The sequence below is a fragment of the Sturnus vulgaris genome, chromosome 3 (assembly GCF_052056855.1).
Source record: "Sturnus vulgaris isolate bStuVul1 chromosome 3, bStuVul1.hap1, whole genome shotgun sequence".
NCBI lineage: Eukaryota > Metazoa > Chordata > Aves > Passeriformes > Sturnidae > Sturnus > Sturnus vulgaris.
In genome coordinates this window covers 51,968,259-51,985,444 of record NC_142245.1, presented here as the reverse complement: position 1 = coordinate 51,985,444, position 17,186 = coordinate 51,968,259, and the positions used below count along the sequence as shown (strand labels likewise).

General features: G+C 43.1%; 1 protein-coding gene across 1 annotated transcript; it reads left to right on the top strand.

Annotated features, from left to right (window-relative positions):
- The first annotated feature begins 4,874 nt into the window (after positions 1–4,874).
- LOC106854895 (p53 apoptosis effector related to PMP-22-like) lies at positions 4,875–15,658 on the top strand. The gene is made up of 3 exons (XM_014879090.2): positions 4,875–5,269; positions 12,439–12,582; positions 13,210–15,658. The coding sequence occupies exons 1-3, from the start codon at positions 5,059–5,061 to the stop codon at positions 13,443–13,445; spliced, it is 591 nt and encodes a 196-aa protein (XP_014734576.1). The 5' UTR covers positions 4,875–5,058; the 3' UTR covers positions 13,446–15,658.
- The last annotated feature ends 1,528 nt before the right edge of the window (positions 15,659–17,186 follow it).

The window sequence follows — 17,186 nt, the reverse complement described above, 5'->3', positions numbered from 1 at the left end:
CAATCCCAGCTCCCTCAGCTGCTCCTCATAGGACTTGTGCTCCAGACTCTTCACCAGCCTCACTGCCCTTCTCTGAACTCGCTCCAGCACCTCAGTGTCCTTCTTGCCATGAGGGGCCCAGAACTCAACACAGGATTTGAAGTAAAAGGGGACAATCCCTGCCCTGGTCCTACTGGCCACATTATGACTGATGCAAACCAGAATGCCATTTGCCTTCTTGCCCACATGTTTTGTTGCCAGAGGAGCAGAAATAAGGATGGCTGAAAGAATGCCATGGCCAAGCTGCTCAGGAGTCTCCAGGGTGCTGGGCTGAGGGTCCCAGGACACAATAAGCCCCTCTGCGGGCAGGGATTTTGGCGGGAGGCTGCCCCGTCTGCTGGATCCCATTCCCTATCCCAGCTTTCCCAGGTGTCTCTGCTCCAGGATCCCATTCCCTATCCCAGTTTTCCGAAGTGTCTCCTGCCCCCTGGCGGCACGGGCCACGGTCCCGCCCTGCTGTCACCCGACACCCACGGCGCTGCGTTTAAATAAAACATTGTCAGAGCAGGAAAAATCTCAGGTCTCAAGGGGAGTTTAAGTGAAGAAAGATTTCCAGATTTGCATCTGATATTGCACAAATGTAATATTTTCCAAGACACATCTTCTCTTGATTGATCAGATATGAATATAAAAGTCAGAATAAACACAAGCATACTGCTCTGCTAGAATTAATAAATCTTTCCCATTCTTGAATAAACCGAAGTTTATCTTAAAAGAAAACAAAGTTAAAAACCAGTGAAACCCTCTGCCCCCTAAAGCCTAAGTACACACTGTACCTTGGGTTTTCTTGGAGAGGCTGTTCAAGTAATAGCAACTTTAGGAAAAAATGTTCACACACTGCACCAAGCTCCTTTTCCTACAGGAATAGTTCCAGTGTTAGACAAGCAATTGCTAGCATTTTGTAACATCACTCATGAAGATGGCTGTTTGCATCCTTGGCAAAGGGCTTATGAGCAAAATCGAAATCAATAAGGAGGTCAAGGATGACACAATTCTTTATTTGATTCTTTCTTTTCTTACATTTTGGAAATGCAAATGAGAGAATGAGGCAAAGGAGGAAAAGTTGCAACAACAAGTCCATAGAACTTAGTTGTCTGAAGACCCTCAATATTCTGTGGATATGATCTAAGTGAGCTTGAGGACTTTAGAGAGCTTTGGGGTAAAATCCTGCCTCTTGGGATTCTGCCATTTCCTTTATTAGAAGCAGAATTTCACCCAGTGCAACTTCAGGACAATAGAGAGACCTTTGCACAGCCTTAGTGTAGAACACTGGAGTTAGCCAGCACACCTTCATGATTGTATGGCAACCGTGCCATATTGCATGTGCAATGCAAGCACAGAATGATAATTCTTTACTACCCTTTTATTTCTAAGATTTTAGGTCATCTCAGGCTGATGGAGTCACACAAGTTGTCCCTTGCAGGAACGAGAAAGGGTTAGTCACACCTCTGCAAACTGAACTGTTGCCCTAGTATTTTCACAAGGCTTTTGATGTAGGCTCCACAGCACATCAATTGCAGAGAGCCAACTTATTTCATCTATGCCAGCCCCAGAGGAGTCTGCAATGTAAACTGAGTTCAATGAAGGGCTACTGATAAGAACTGGTCAGAAAAATTGATTTCTTATGAATTCACATAAAAGCAGCTTTTGAGCACACATGAGGAAATTGAAGTTAGATCTGGACACACTGATGGAGTGGTTGTTGTGGATTATACAAAGTACATGCCATGCCTATCCTATTTTGTGGTTTGAATGACTACCCTGTTTAAGTGATGTTAATTAGGTGGCTGTGATGCCTGAAGAGAGATTAAGTAGAATTGGAGCACTTGGACATGGAGGAAAGTGAGCATAAGACGCTTCTGAAGGACAACACCCATGAATTACAAAATAATTGTATTTACAACATATAGTCTCTTGTGGACATTTTTTTTCCCTGATTTTTTTTTTTTTTTTTTAATCTGAGAGGTACACAGGCTAGAAAAATCAACCAGGTAAAATGGATAAAGGAAAGGTGTCCCATCCCTGAGGGGACTCTGCAGGACAGAGGGATGCCCTTGGCACTGTGCTACCCACTATGTGTCCCATTTCCCTCCCCTCACTCCAAATGCTGTCTTGGCAACCAGCCTGCAGATTCTCACTGGCATATTTCAAAGCTCATGAGAGCCCAGCCATACCTGTCTGGGCTGGAGCTGATCTCTGACCTTTTCTCAGTGCTGCTTGGTTTTCTTTGATAGCTGGGTGAATGATTGCCAGCGCCAGTAAATGATTTACTCCATGTAGAGCACCACCTGCTAGAGAGGCATATCCCTTGTTACACTGCTGAGAAAAAATATTTCTATAGGGCCACAGAGATTATAAAATTAATATATTATTTTCATAAAAAACAAATAAAGATAAGGGTAGTGGTGGTGAAAGAAGGTGGTGAATGATTCTTTTTAACGTGGCCAAAGATAAAACTGGGGAAAGTGTTCTTCTTTTCATAGCTAGCTACAGAACACAGAGCTGTGTTCACAGCTGAAGATAATGTACGTTTGCAGTGCAGCTTGATCCAGAATGCCCAGCTACATTCAGGCGGATTTGGTGTTCAGGAAAGCAAACTGCCTATTTGTTTTGTTATGTATTGGGACATCTTTTCCTCATAATCAAAGGACTGCTTGTTTTTCATGCTTGTATCATTGCAGCACCACAGAGCGGACTTTTTCCATCTGGTCTCTGGAAGATGTGGGTTATACAGCCCAGAGGTGAGAAAAGCTGCTTATGTTGCTGGAGCAGCCTGTTTTGCTGCAGGAGGCACTGGTTTATTAGTTAGCTAGATCTCTTTGCAAATAAATACATGTGTCATTGGGACTGAAGGCAGACACCTTCATTGACTGTGTTATAGGCCCTCACTCATACAGAACGGAATCTTTGGTGTATTATTTTTTAGATTCAGGTGGATTTCCTAGTTGTTAAAAAGCCATGTATTTAAAACGAGAAGATGCATTTCTGTCTTCATGGTGTCACTGGGAGAAGACGGATAGGCCATAGGCAACACAAGCCACTAATGCCAGAGGTGGGCTTGGAGGCTGCCCTCAGAGCTTCTCATCACACCACTGCAGCCTCTGGGCACTGAGGCACTCCAGGTGTAGGACAGCCTTGGGAAGCCAAGTAATGCAATTGCTAAAAATCAGAGCCAGCTCTATACTCCTGTCTGAACTGGGGAACTCTCTTACTTTTGACCTTATAATGAAGACAGCACTTTCCTGAGTGGTGCATTTCTACTCTTTTTCTTGAAAAATTAAATTTACTCTCACTTCTCTTCTGATAGCTCTCAATTTCTGTGCTGAAAAAAACACTTTCTGCATCTGAGGTGACTTGAGTGCTAATAGTGAGATTGATGGAAAATCACTGCTCAGCACTGCATAAATGAAGTTCTGTTGTACTGACAAAAACAGAGAATCATAATGCCCAGTTCTCCCATTATTTCTCCACTGTGCAAAACTTGTGTGCTGATGACATAGACTTGCAAGTAGTTCTGGCAAATTTTATTTGCAGCTCTACTTTATTATGAATTTGGAATGAAATCTGAACGGTGGGAATGAACATCGAAACAATGTTGACAGAGCTGGTGAAACTCCACATGATTTGAGGTATCCTGCCTGAGATTTTTGCAACTTAAGTATTGTGATATCATCTTATTGTTCTGATTTTACCATCACAATCCATATTTGCCAGCAATCCGGACTCAGATGAGGTTGACCATCCCTCCTCACAGGACACCTCCCATGAATATCTTTTGAGGAATTGGCATTAGGCACAGTTTGATTATACATGACACAGCTGTGACAAAATCCATTTGATGCAGTCCAATAAGAGCTCATATGTTCCCATTCTCCATGAAGCACATGTAATTCCTGTCACTCACTATTATTTTCAGTCCTTCATATCTCAGAGACTTGTCTTCCTAATATCCTCTTTGGTGAGACCTAGAAGCTGATACAAGACTCAGTCAAACGTTTATGAGTTGTGTGCCCAAGACACACGTTCCTCTAGTTCTGTCATGGGTATGTGTCTATTCACATAATGAGTTTGCTTTGATGCTGGGCAATGGGGTGACATGATGAGATATGTAGAGGTCTTACTGTGGAGAAGTACTTGTCCCATGACCGAAATTTTGGGTGTCCATTCATGCCATGTGATGGGGAAGCATTCATTTTGGTCATCTGGCATCTTAGTGTGCATTTCCAGACATGGAATGGAAAAGGATCAGGGCAGATGGGTCCTGAGTATCACTGTTGTGCTTTATTCAGTGCCCAGAACAGCCTGCTTGGAAGCCAGAGCACAATTGCAATGAAACGCTTGTTAGATGGCCATTAGGAAACATGCATTTGTTTAATGCTGAGCGTGATGTGAAAAAAATTATGGTTTCTGTGTTAATAAGGTCATATTCCCATCCTCATATGACACCTTTCTTTAGTATGTCTCTTTTTTTGTCGACTTCAAAAGCAACTTTTTGCGTGCTTTTGGTACCTGAAGTGGCTAAGACCAAGAGCATTATCAGTGTTGGGCAATGCTGGTCGGTCCACCCAGTGATCAGAGAGGAGGAGGATGATGATTTCCAGACCCCATGAGGAAGGCAGGGCTCGTGGAACCCCGAGAACGGCAACTTTTTTCGCCGTGCTTGCGAACGCCACGACGGCGGAGCGGGAGCGGGTGCGGGAAGGTGTCGGACAGCGAGAGGAGAGCGAGAGGACAGCGAGGGTGAGCCCGGGCGGGGGTCGGGGCCGAGCGGGGCTGGCGGGGGCCGGGCCGGGCCGGGCCGGGCCCCGCTCCCTCCGCCACTCCCCGCCGGCCCCACCGGTCGGGGCCGCCGGCGGCGGCAGGCTTAGTCAGAGGAATGTGGGTGGGACTCCCTCCTCCCCGGCGCCTTAAAACCCCGCTCGGACCGGCAGGCTCGCAGTCTCCCGTCCCGCCGGAGCGTCCCCGCAGCACCACACCCGCGACGCCCGGGCTCGCTGGGCGCGCCGCCGGCCGGGCACGATGGTGGTGTGCGGCCTCGCCTGCTGGAGGTGCAGGTGGCTCCTGCCCCTGCTGCTGGGCCTGGCCATCATCATGGGCATCATCGCCCTGGCGGGCCGGGGCTGGCTGGAGTCCGAGTCGGAGCCCTACGTGCAGCAAGCGTCGCTGTGGGAGAGCTGCACGCGGGGCGAGGAGGATCTCAACTGGAGCTGCGAATCCCTCATGGACTACGGTGAGTGAGAAGCCCTCCGAGGGACCCGGGGCAGTGGGTGCCAAGGTATTGACCTCCCCTAACTCTGTTGTGGAGCAGCTGCTTTCTGGAATTGAGTTTCCCTCCAGAACCAGTATCCGTGCTGTTTCGGGGCTTAAGCCAGCACCGAAACACAGGACTAGACTGTTCCAGAGCGATCTTTTTTAAATCGGTACAACACTGAGAAGCCGGCGTGTTGATATTTTGGGTTTTTCTGAAGTTATTTTACAACCAAAGTAAGATAGCAACTGGCTCCAGGTCTGTCTGTTTGCTTCCCTTGGACTCTGATGGGGCTGCAGTGCCACAGCCTTACCTGGCACCAGGCAGCTCCCTCCCTGTGCCGCTGGCTTCCCTGGACGGACGGCGGGTGTGGAAAGCTTCACGCCGGGTGTCCTCTGCAGAACCACGCCTGGATAGTAGTAAAATGGTATTTTCCCGACCCTTCGGGGGAAGAGAGCACCTTAATTTAACCCTCCTGGCCAAGGGAGTGCAGCTATTAAAATGCCTCCTGATCTGCAGCTTAAAATGGTCTGCTGTGGGTTCGCAGGCAGAAAAAAAATGCTCTTTCCTTTGTACCTCTCTGTTGCACTGGGAGGGATAAGTGTGCCTCTGTTTTAACTTGTTTAGCTGCTTCTGTGTCTGGCATCGCCACTGTAACATTCTTACTGCACACTCTCAGTTTCTAGGTCTTCTGGGAGACTTTTTGTTTTATTGCTGGAATACGTGGGTCTGATTACATCTGCTTTTCCCTCAAACAAAATATTTTTGGACAAATAAGCAGACCCGCCTTAAGATCCTGGATGAGGGCTCTTTAGGGACTGGGGGGCTGGAAGGGTGTGTTTCATCTGGGAGAGCTGGGACTGTTTCCCTGCGCAGATCCCTCGCCGCCCGAGCACGGCAGACTCACTTCCAGAAGCTTTTCATTGCAACACTCATGCACAAGCTAAATCCTGAACATACTGCGAGAGAAGTGGCTTTGTTTCTCAGCCGGATGATGGCTTCGGGCTTTACTGCAGGTGGAAGAAACCTGGCTAGTGAGACGAAAATATCCATCTCCCCCATTAGACAGAGAAGAAAAGCTACTGCAGAGTTGCTGAAATTTGCGTTGCACAGGGAAAAAGTGCTAACACAGTACAACTGCTGGAATTTGTTTTCTCCTATAGTGACACTGCTTCACACGTCCCTGAGTACTGATGGGTGTGTGCTTTGCGTCAGCCCTCAGCATTGTGGGACAAAAGTAATTTTCTGCCGTTTTTCTCTAGTTAACAGGCTGAAACAGAAGAATAGTACCCTTGACTTCACTTGTTTAAGCCTTGGCTTATTTGAACCAAAACTTATTTAAATTCTTGTCTTATTTATATGAATTTGCCTGTTCTCAAATTTTCGTAACCTCAATGCCACTGTCTACTCGGATAGCATTTACATCTAGAGACAGGATGTAACACATGAGTTCAGGTTTGATTTGTCTTGTTTTCTTTTCTGTTCTTCTGTGGTAATGCAATTACTGTCAAAATAGGTGAGGGCATTTGCAAAGGAAAAAATGCCTAGCAGGCATTTACAGCACTGCTGCAGGAGAATAAAGGTTAACTAATTGAGATGCATAACTTGTGTTTTGCATGCAATAATTGCTGTGCACTCACCATTCTGTACCTCTCCTGACGAAATGAGGGCTTCAGAGTGGATCTCCATTAACAGAATGTTCCATTAGACAAATTCTTAATTGAGCTGTGGCATGTGTACGAGGAAGAGGAAGAAAAAAAGCAGGCGAGTCACTTATTTTAAATGAGAGGAAAGGGGCAGGAAAAGACAAACAAAGATTTGCAAATAGGAGCGTCTCCTAAACTGCATAGCTCCTTAATGCGCATTTGCAAATACCACATGAGAGGGAAGAAGTGAAAGGGAAAAAGAAGAGTAGGATGTCATGTGGTAGGGAGGCAGGGAAGGGATTTTTGTTTAGAGTTCTGTACTGGTTTGTGTCTGGGAAGTGCCCTGGCTGGCAGTGTCTGTATATTATCAAAATGTTGCAATGCAAAAGTGCTGCAGTGCACTAGAATATGACTCAAGATGACTAAGTCTGGACCATTGCAGGATTTAACTGTTGACTGTGTGTTTAAAACATATCAGCAAGCCATCAGCTATGACAAAGATTATTTGCACCGTGTAACTTGGAAAGGATGATTGTCTTAATAGTGATGAGATTGTAAGTTTAGGAGCAATATTTATGGGTGGCTCTGCCCTCCTGGTTCTGAATGATTGGTCCCAGTGACTTTGCTTCGAATTAACACTGTAAAAGATGGGTGTGTACATGTGCAGTAAAGGTAACTCCATTGGGTTAACTCTTAACTGACTTTCCAACAGCCAGTTGGTATTAATTTAAGTACATACCAGCCAACAAAGAAAAAGGGAAGTATTCTTCTGGATCCTTAGTAAGTGCCAAAAAAAAAAAAAAAAAAAGAAGCAAGAAAGGTGGTGGAACCTAGGAGCCCAACCTTAGTGGATCATATTTCACTGCAGCTGTGCCACTGTACCTATGTCCCTAGAGGCATAGACTTTGATAACACAGGTTATTGGTGAAACTGAGTGCATATGGAGGCTTCACTGAGGGGCCAGGTAAATAAAGGAGGAATGCTAGGTGTATGCTTACCTTTTCAATGCGCCTCTTTTCAGGCATGCTTTTGTCTGATTTACAAATGCATTCAAGACAAACTAACATCATTTATAGTGTCAGGCAAGTGCAGGCACTCGGGAAATGCTACTGGGAAAGGTGTAGCAGTTGGTGTCCCTGCCTACACCCAGAAAACACTCACTGCAACTTCCTGGTAAAAGATCCCAGTGAAATGTGAGGCTAGTGTCTCTGCCAGTGCACTTTGCTGGCTCCTGAGCAGGCACACTTCTGCTGCTGACAATCCAGAGACTATATGTGTAGGATTGTGCCTCTTCTCAGCTCTCAACTGAAGCCAAGTTTGTATTAGAAGGCTCGTGTTTAATATTTTGGTAGTTTAGCAGTTGCTTTTCCTGCACTCCTAAAGCCAAAACAGATTGTGATTCCCAGTATTGATTTCCAACCTGCCCTCCCAGCAAACCTTCAGTTCTGGGCTCCTCTATGCTCGTGGTGGGTATGCACACAGCTTCCTCTCACCAGTCATGCTCCCATGTAAGTTTGCACATTATCTGAGCAAGAAAGTAGTGCTGACACTGCTCTTTTGCTCACAGTCCACTACTCTTTTATTACATCAAAAAAGGGAGATATTTTAGGATGTTCTGTGTAACGGGCTCTTGAGGCCAAATAAGGATTGCTACTGCCATTTATATACACAAGAATATTACAGCTACATTGCAAAAATGTGTCCAGTCTCTGCAGGTCGTGATAAAAACTTCCATTTATTCATGAGCTAACAAACTAGCTTCAGCTTCTGGAAGTGAATGAACAAAGATGAGAGTCTTGTTAATTCAAATCCTGTAGCAGTTCATCTTCCTGCTAGATTATTTTTACAGCTCTTTTATTGATTTCTAAAGGGAAATCTAGATTTAAATATCTTAGCCTATAGAAATTCCACCTTCTCCCTTTTGAGGTTGAGGCATGGCCAAATGAAATCAGGAAATACACTTAATGCTAAGGCACTGTTGCTTGCTTTCTTTTAATTTCATCATATTACTGGTGCTCATCATTAAACTTTAGTAATCGAGACTCCTCCTAGTTATTTGCGTGATAACATTTGCAGCTTAGTTCCTTTCCATAGTAATCATTAATGTAGTGTAATGCTATGTAATAAAACTCTTAATCCTTCCTAATAATTACAGACCTTCAGCTTCTGAACGGTTGTTTTTTAAATGTTCTTTCAACACCACCATAATTGATAAATACATTTCTGCTGATTAGATGAAAAGAACTTGACTGTTCTTTGAGACCAAGCTGATCTGGAAAGACTAATACCCCCAGATATTCCTCTGCTTTTCTGCTCTCCTATTAGACTGCCTTCTTATTTATGCAGCTCCAAATGACTGTGGTGTTCTTGGTTGATTTCATAAACAGACATAATATTTATGCTTACTTTGCACAAGGAATACTCTTGCTGCCAAATGAATAGATCTGAGGATTTTCTATTTTTATGGAAAAGCTTAAATTCTGGCTAAATATCTTATGATTACAAGGTACTTTTGAGCATAAACCAGGTAATCTGTAATTTTCTGACTTTGAGCAGGTCTCTCCAGTTCTTATGGCAGCAAACAGTGAAAGAATAAACCTGCATCTCTCCCCTCCTGGCAGCTGGGAGCTGTAGGGGGAGGATCTTTCAGAAAAATAGGGGAGCTGGGTGGTGTGGAGGCTTGATCAGCTCTCAGAAGCCTTTAGGAGGAAAAGAAGTTGAGTAAGCCTGACTTGATAGGTGTGGGGATGAGGGAGATCCTTAATGAAGAAACAGCAATTTCAGTTTTATCTCTGCAGCAAGCCCCTGTGCTAAAAACTCTCCCTGTTGGTGGGGGTGGCAACAGGTCCTGTGGATAAGGAACATCCAAGAGTTGCACCCTATGCTCGGGAAAGGTGCACCCTTCTACCCCAATCTCTCCCATCAGTCACTTACTAAAAGACTTTATATGTATACACAACGTAAGAGAAATCTCAAAAATTAACTGTAAGTCCAGAGGTTTTTGCTGCTCTTCCTGTGATTCCCACAGGGGATCAAATGTCTGGCTGATAGTTCTGTCGCTGACTACACTCGTCCAGCCCAGAGCACACCCATCTACAGCTGTGGGCAGCACCTATGACTCAGTCTTATCAGGTCTTGTCAGCATTAACCTGTTGCTAAATGATGTTGGAAGAGATAATCCAGCTGAAGAAAGAGTGGAAGGTACTGGGTCACCAGCGCTGAGCTCTGTCACATAGGAGCACAAAACTCAGAGTTTCCTAACGATGCTACCTGCTGCCGCCTTGTTTCTGAAGACCTGAAGCAAAGCTGAGCTTGATATTAATCTTCCTGACAAGATATCTCCTGCAGCTATATGTGTTGTCATTTTCTTATTGCCAGAGACAAGAAAATAAATAACTGTGAGCAGAGCCAGGGCTGACCTGTATCCGAAAGCTTATTATGCTTCTGAAGAAAGTACGGATGATATGCAAATGGCAGAGAGAGCACTGTGGGCATTCTGCCCTGTACTCCTCCAGTTGTGTTTGTGTTGCACTAAATCTCAAGGTGTCTAACGTGCAGGTGTATTTTGGTTTACAACCTACATTTTATCAAACAGATGCCAGATTTGTCCTCTTACACCTTGACAGATAAATAATGCATCTGAAAGGGAATATGCTATGGTAACTAAGTGTTCCTTCTTGTTGTAATTTTTTTATTTCTTAATAGGGCAAATATTGATTAAAAAGTTTGCCTAGATCATCTAGTCCGAATGGGTTTTCCTGGGCTGGCTGTGTTTAATGGTTACATATCCCTTTATATTAGTTATCACTAAGTAAATCCTATTATGGAGACAATATTCAATACCTGCCTTAGATATGACAGAATATTTTGTATGAAAAGATTTTATCAAACCACTGACGTAGCTCTAATCTCCAGACACTCATCACTCTCCTCCCTGCTTCTTCACCTCAGCATTCCCTCAAGGAAGGGGTATGAGACATGCATAGCTAGCTGAAAAGAAGAAATTTGATAATTTTTTCTGTCTTGAGTAGTTCCAAGAAGGGAGAGGGGAAAGAAAAGCTTTTCCTTATCTTTTCGGCATCAGTTTTATTGTCTTCAGGTGGCCGTGGTGGTGGTTGGGAGTTTTGGCAGAGATTTGGCTGATGGGTACCTGCAGTATTTTATTTTTGCTGTTGGATTACAGAAGAAAGAAACCAGTTCAAACACATCTAATTAAAATAGCTGTAAAACAATACTTTGCTTTCAGATAGAAAACTGCAGAGAAAGAATGGAGACTACATGGAAAGCAAGATAGCTCCAAAGTTACTTCAACTGTGTTGGAATTGACAGCTATGATGAAAGAGAATTTTTTTTAAAAATGTTCTGACCTAGATCTCACTGGTCTCTTTATTCCTACATTAGAAGGAACTCAGGATCCTGCCCTACCTCTGTCTGAGTGTGTGAAAGTAGAAACCCACAATATGTGGATGTGGGAATTGAACTGTGATGACAGCTGACTGGAAAATAAAGCACTAGCCAGTATGGTTTAGCCCTTGTGGGCAGGTATCCTGCCTCCAGGGCAGGAACACCTTTGCTTGTAGCTGTTTGCACTGGGCTCACCTAAATTACTTGGTTTCTGAAGAGGACAAGGTGTGTGAGGGCCTTTTTCCAAGGCCATGTTGCTGCCAAAGTAGAATGGCTGGCTGTTTTTCTAGGAGGCTTTCCTGGCACTGTTGGCCCTGGCCTGTGGTGGGAGTGTTCTGGATGCTGATGCTGCTCTGTTGGAGTACAGCCTCTTGCTTCATGCCTGAGCTTCTCCAGCATGCAGTAGCTCCCTGCTAAGTAGCTTGATACACTCTGTTCCAGAAAATGTCAAAGTAATGATTCAAAGAGAATTTATGAACTTTTACCTCCGATTTTGTTATTTCTTCTCCACCTGCTACATTTTAGCTGTGAATAATTCTTTTTGTCATCTTTTCAGCTATTGCTGGTTTATTTCTTTTTGGTCATGCTTGTTTTGTTCCACATGCTCTGTTTTTGTCATAAACAAATAGGAGTTTTCTGCAGGCAGCACTGTTATTTCCCAGCAGTTACCTCCTGTGGTGGTACCCTCTTGTCTGCTTTCACACTTCCCTTTGCATGGAAGTGGTTTTGTAAACTTGCATGTCAAACAGGAGCTGTAACGATAAAGGGCACTGTCAGCAGTTGTGTGCCCTATCTGCTCAGATGTCTGTGTGTGCCTTGCAGATATGGAGTTTGAAGGTATTATCTCTCTTCTCTGCTGTACTCTACCCCTCTTTCAGCAAGACAAGTTAGCTGGCAGGGAGTCTTGTGCTGCTCCAGCAGTGAGGGTGCCCCCCTGCCCTGCAGCTGTGTGCTTTGCAGGCATTCAGTATTCTTTGACATAAAGATACGCTTCTTACAGTGAAGGGTTTCAATTAAAAAATTATTGAAGAAAACCAAAAAGCTGCAATGACCTACAGGACAGTACTGCTGTGTGTAATACCTTTTTTTTTCTGTTTCAAGGCTGGGGAAGAGCAGCAGCTGCCACGTACCTCGTTGGCTTTGTGATCCTGGTCATCTGTTTCGCCCTTGCAGTCATCGCGTTCTCGATCGAGATCCTCCGCTTCAACTTTGTGCGAGGAATTGGAGGCCTGCTCTTTGTTGTTGGTAAGGCTGGGCACAAAGACAAGATTATTTTAGATGTGAAACAGGCATCAGCAGAAAAACGTGCTAGATGGAGCCTCCCTTGTGAAATTAGCTGTCTTTGTCTGGTTTATGACTCATTTTCATGGGGAACAAGGGAAGGTTGAGTTGTGCTCTGAAAGCATTATGGGTAGGGAAGCTCCAGTGGCCTTTGTCAGTTCTCACTTTCCCAAAAGCACTATATGGGGACACCCAACACCTTTGACCTTGCATGTTACACGCTAAGACTTAAGAGCTGAGAGGCTTGGGTGCTTCCCACCTTTCTGATGGGAGGAGGAGGAACAGGGCTCTGGGAGGTAACTGGCTCGGCAGGGTTCCTGGTGCTGGCTGTGGGATAGGGCTGGTCACAGCATGCAGGTGTGTGCCTTAGCAACCTGGCAATGGCAGGTGAGATGCCACAGCCACATAGGCGTGGGGATCTGCTTGGAACAGAAGGCACATACCTCTGTAATAATGCAGATTTGATTGCAGGTCTGAAGCTAATCCTTACATATCTAAAGTATGCACTTACCTCCACGTACCTTTTCTTAATGGGAACCGTAATATGTTCACTGTAACTTACTCCTGGTTTTCTTTCTTTTCTCTCTCTAGCTGCATTCCAGATCATTGGCTTGGTCATTTACCCAGTGAAATTCACAGAAGACATTCCACTGTTGGGAGATAACATGTTCAGCTGGGCCTATGGCTTTGGCTGGGCCAGCACTGTTGTTGTAATAGGTTGTGCTTTCTTCTTCTGCTGTCTCCCCAACTGGGAAGACGAAGTCCTGGGAAACATCAAGCCTACCTATTACTACTCCTCCCCAGAGAGAGCACCATACTTAAATTGAAAGATTAAGCCCAAGTACAGTCAACTGCCAAAACAAAGGAGCACCTCTGATGTACATTTGGTGTCATTGTGGGAGGCTGAAAAACTCACCTTATTTTGCCAGAATATTTCTTACTATGCCTGGCAATAAATTAGGAAAAATATTGGCATCTTAAACCAAATAGCTTTTACCTAAAGTATTGTTTACATATTCTCATGTCAATTCAGTTTGGGTGGTTTACTTGCTCCTTCCCTTCCCATTAATTGAGTCATCCTTATTTTATTCTAATATTTTCTTATGAATATAGATGATAGTGTTTCAAGTGTAGAAAGGAAAAGGATAGATTTTAAACAACCCCATTGTTGGTCCTGCGAGATGTGTTGTTTTTTTTCACCTCTGACAAAACTGCTTTAAATGGAGCTAAGAAAAACACAGTCTTCCAAGGAATGCTTTTTCTTCTGTCAAAGTCAGTCCCGAAGAAGAAACTTCTGTGATACTATCACAGTTACCTGCTGCCTAAAAATCTTTTCTCATTCCTGTTACTGGACTGTTGTTGACTATTAGCTATTTGAATTAAGGGAAAATAAAATTAAAATTTATTTTCCGCCAATTGGTGCTGTTGGACAAGATCTCTTCTGAAGCATGGAGCTGGTGTGCATAACGTAACAGTGGCTAATATAACATTGGTGGGTTTATGGCCACAGCAGACTTGTGATGGAATCACATATATATGTTGTAATGGATTCAGATGTTAAACTACACACATTTTTACATGGTATATGAGGGATGCTGATTTAGAAACTATCTTTGAGCAGAAATATAAACTACTCTATTTGTCTGCCTTTGGTAAAGTTGCAGTGTTTTAATCATCTGTGCTTTGGAGGAGAATAGCATAAGGTGTTTAAAAACCTCCAAAAGTTTCTAACACTGTAGGTATCTCAGAGTTTAGTGAACTTGGGGCTGCTTTGTGAGTGAGTAGAGGTGACAGATAGAAATAGAAAGGCAGTTCTGTGAGCAATTTACATATGTAAACTTCATACAGACATCTATGTCGGAGTAATCTGGCTGGCTCCTCATTTATGTTTCTACAGCCAGCAATTCCAAATAAGTATTCCAGCGGGGCATAGCCATGTCTGTGTTGGTCATGGACCTGCAGCACCTTACAGCAGATTTAATTATGGTCTGTAATCTTTGTATGGGCTTTGCTCAGCTGGGGAAGAAGGAATAAGTTCATTCTTTGAACACCTCTTCCAGCTATGGGAGAAGTAGCTTTAGCAAAGACAGACTGAGGAGGATACGGGTGGGGTGGAAAGCAAATGCTGCATGTTGCTCTGTGTTATTTCTTACTCTCATGAATCTGGTACTTAGAGGGTAAGTGTGTGGGTATTTGTATTCATGAACATGTACAAAATAGAATTTAGAAAGCATTAACCAACAGACTGTAAAGCTAAAGTAGTTTACAACTGATCTTTTGCAATGCCTTGTATTTCTTGTATTATATATTGTATAGCTTTCCATTTTGTAACACCTTTTTCAATTTGATAATGCTATGTATTGCATGTGATCATGTTTTAGAGAGGCCAGGTGATTCCTGAAGGTCCCTTCTAGGCCTGTATTTTATAACTTTACAGAGCATAAATGTCTGCAGACTTCAGAATTTTGTTACGAGCTCAGATGTGGCATATGCAATCTACTGTATTTATGATTCTTGCTGAATAAGAGAGTTCTGTGACAAACGTATAGTTTTAAATTTTTTTCCCTTTTCTTTACTGTACTGGCTGGTGGGGAATGCTGTGTAGACTTACTTTATAATAAGTAATGATGGTACCTACATCTAGTGAATTCAAATCACAACAGAGAATCTTAAGTCATGAAAATCCTTGCACAACTAAAGCTAAAAAGAAGAAAAAAGTGTAAGAAAATGGACAGCTTTCTAACGACAGGGAGTCCATTACCAGATTACCATGGTAATATGGTAATCAGGTTTAGTATAATTTAAGTCTTTTGTATGCTTTTTTATAGGCATTGGCATAACTTGTCAAAAGAGCACTAATGTAAAATAAACTTGGCTCTGAATGTGCTGGGAGGGGTAGAAGCATAACCTGCATGTTACACAACTAAGATGTTCCAGAGAAAGCTATTGCAAATAGTTATTAATTACTTTCAAGTGATATTAATGTATGTGACATTCGTTTCAAATGTGGCGGCTTAATTAAAAATGTTTTAACTGACAATTGTAGAAACTTGGTGGTTTTTGTGTTTTGTGGATTAGTTTTGTAAAATCAAACAAATAAGCCATTTTTTTCTTCTCTTAAGTTGAATATCAATATCCATAAAGTGTCAGGTTAATTAAATGAAGTTAAAGGCCTCATGTCCAGGAGGCAGCAACTTCATTTTCCAGTCAAATAAGCTTCAGTATACACTGCAAAACATGTCTGTGCACTTTCACTGAAGTGCCAGGCATAGAATGTTCTTTCCTAAGCCAAAACCTCTTAAGTGCATCCCAGCTTAAGGGGGAACTCTCAATAGTTTAAATACACACAGTCTACAGGAGGTCTCACGTGTGGGAAGTCTGTTCTTTATCAAAACTGTTCCAAGTGCCTTTCCTCCAATGCTCAAGAAATTTAAATAGTGAGAAAAAGATGGCGTATTAGCCTGCTGTTTTCAGTGTAAGGCTGCACTTCTCCCGTGATTAGAAAGCTTCCCACTTCTAACCTCAGTTTATGCATGGCCCATATTATAGCCCTGTCCTAGTGGTGTTTTTAAAGAGAGCAAATCAGTCAGTCACTCCTGGCTTACATCAGCCTGTGGCTTCTGATTTCTGGAAAGACAGGTTCATCAGTCTCCTGTTCATTTTCTTTTTTTTTTTTTTTAATCTGTCATCTTCCCGAAATGTCTTAATTTTAAAATTAATTTACTACCCTAGATTCTGGTGCTTTGCATGTGTTTCTTTTTGTGATTTGGTTCCATGCCTCCCCCTTTTTAATGACTTCTAATTTTAAATAAACAAATAGGAAAAATATTTTAGCTCCTTTTAGATTTTCCTAAATGCTTTCAAGATAATTGCAGGGTTTTTATAATGCCCTTCTTTTGACAGGAAGAGAATTTGTACTCCTGTCTACCTACCTGTCTGTATTAAGCTGCAACCTAAATCTGTGCTCACTAAAATCACCTAAATATCTCCAGTGAGCTTCAGGCTGAAGGGTTGCTCCTTCTCATCCAGCTTGTAAAAGGGAGAGTAGTTCAGGGGAATCTGAGCACACTTGGTCCTTGTCTCAGGAGGAGTTTTGAGCAATCAAAAATGTGCATGACTGAGCACTAATTGACCTGAATGGGATGATTAATGCTTAAATCTCATGGATATGGGAAACAGCTGCCACACCCCACTGGGTTTTTGTATTTTTAGTTGACGTTACAAGTGACTAATTTTTTAGACAGTTCATTGACAAGATAGAATTCTAAAAGATTATTCACCTGACCTTTACATCCTGCATACAAGGGCTTTTGGATGTAGAATACATACATAAATCTAGGGAGTGTAGTAACAGATCATTCGGGAAGGGGGAGGATTTTTGTTATGGTGATAAGCACTCCAGAAACAAAAAGAATCGTGTGCTAAGAGAAAATGTTGCACACATACACACAAAGAGAGTTGCTGAGATCATTGAGCACTTACTAACTAATGATGAACCAAGTACACATATCTATGGCAACCAAAATGCTTCAGGACATGCACAACATTTGAGAGCTGAGGTACTGGTC

Coding starts and splice junctions, on each gene's coding strand:
- LOC106854895 (XM_014879090.2), top strand. CDS start 5,059: ATGGTGGTGTGCGGCCTCGCCTGCTGGAGGTGCAGGTGGCTCCTGCCC. Junction 5,270..12,438: donor CGAATCCCTCATGGACTACG/GTGAGTGAGAAG, acceptor TTCTGTTTCAAG/GCTGGGGAAGAGCAGCAGCT. Junction 12,583..13,209: donor AGGCCTGCTCTTTGTTGTTG/GTAAGGCTGGGC, acceptor TTCTCTCTCTAG/CTGCATTCCAGATCATTGGC.